This window comes from Ciona intestinalis, chromosome 8, assembly GCF_000224145.3.
Source record: "Ciona intestinalis chromosome 8, KH, whole genome shotgun sequence".
Lineage (NCBI taxonomy): Eukaryota > Metazoa > Chordata > Ascidiacea > Phlebobranchia > Cionidae > Ciona > Ciona intestinalis.
In genome coordinates, this window is record NC_020173.2 from 6,363,033 (window position 1) to 6,363,799 (window position 767).

The following is a 767-nucleotide window of genomic DNA, read 5'->3' on the forward strand; positions in this document are numbered from 1 at the left end:
TCAGGTTTCTTTATTTAGGGCAATAACACTTAAAATGACATGGTTAATATTGTTAAGTGTTGTACCCTAATAAAGAGGAGCAGAATAGGAGGTTAAAACATCGGTTTTCAGAGTAATTGCTACAACAACTTTATTAGATTTACAGCGCACCTAGCAGAACAGTTTTTTAATAATGTTTTCTTTTCATGCAAACTATTAGCCAACAATCAGAATATTAACCTCTGCTTTGGTAACAACCATCTGGCCAGTCTCCTCATCCAAATAACTCGTTGGGACTTCTGGTAACTTTTTCGCGGAAGCTTCTTCTTCTGCTTTCACTTGCTTTCTATAAGCCTATGTATTATATGTATTGGTGGGTTATGGGATTACCACTGGGTTACATATACAGCATAATCTTTAAAATATTACTTAAATTCTATAGACAGCATGGTATGCCCTTGGACCTGGGTTTTAGACCAGAGTTGTTCCATTACCCCAACATTGTATATGCACATTCTATTCTATATGGGGAGATCCTACAGTTAGGCACACCATGGGACCTGGGTTTTAGACCAGAGTTGGCCCATTACCTCAACATTGTATATGCAAACTCTATTCTATAATTTATGGGTGAGGTCCTACAGTACACATTACCCTATAAATGCACTAAAACTCCAATTATTATTACCTGCATATCTAGTATGTTAGGTGCACCAATATAAATGATGGGAAAGGCATTTGATTTATTTTTTGGATTAACGTCGTCAAAATCGGACGATCTTCGCTTC

The 767-nt window shown here is 36.8% G+C and overlaps 1 protein-coding gene across 1 annotated transcript in view; it reads right to left on the reverse strand.

Moving 5' to 3' along the window:
- LOC778867 (proteoglycan 4) overlaps positions 1-767 on the reverse strand; it is a gene marked incomplete in the record, with an annotated part of 8,841 nt that overhangs the window by 6,091 nt on the left and 1,983 nt on the right. The window contains 2 exon segments of the mRNA XM_018813005.2: positions 220-333; positions 668-745. Of these exon segments, the coding sequence (XP_018668550.1) occupies positions 220-333; positions 668-745 (192 nt within the window).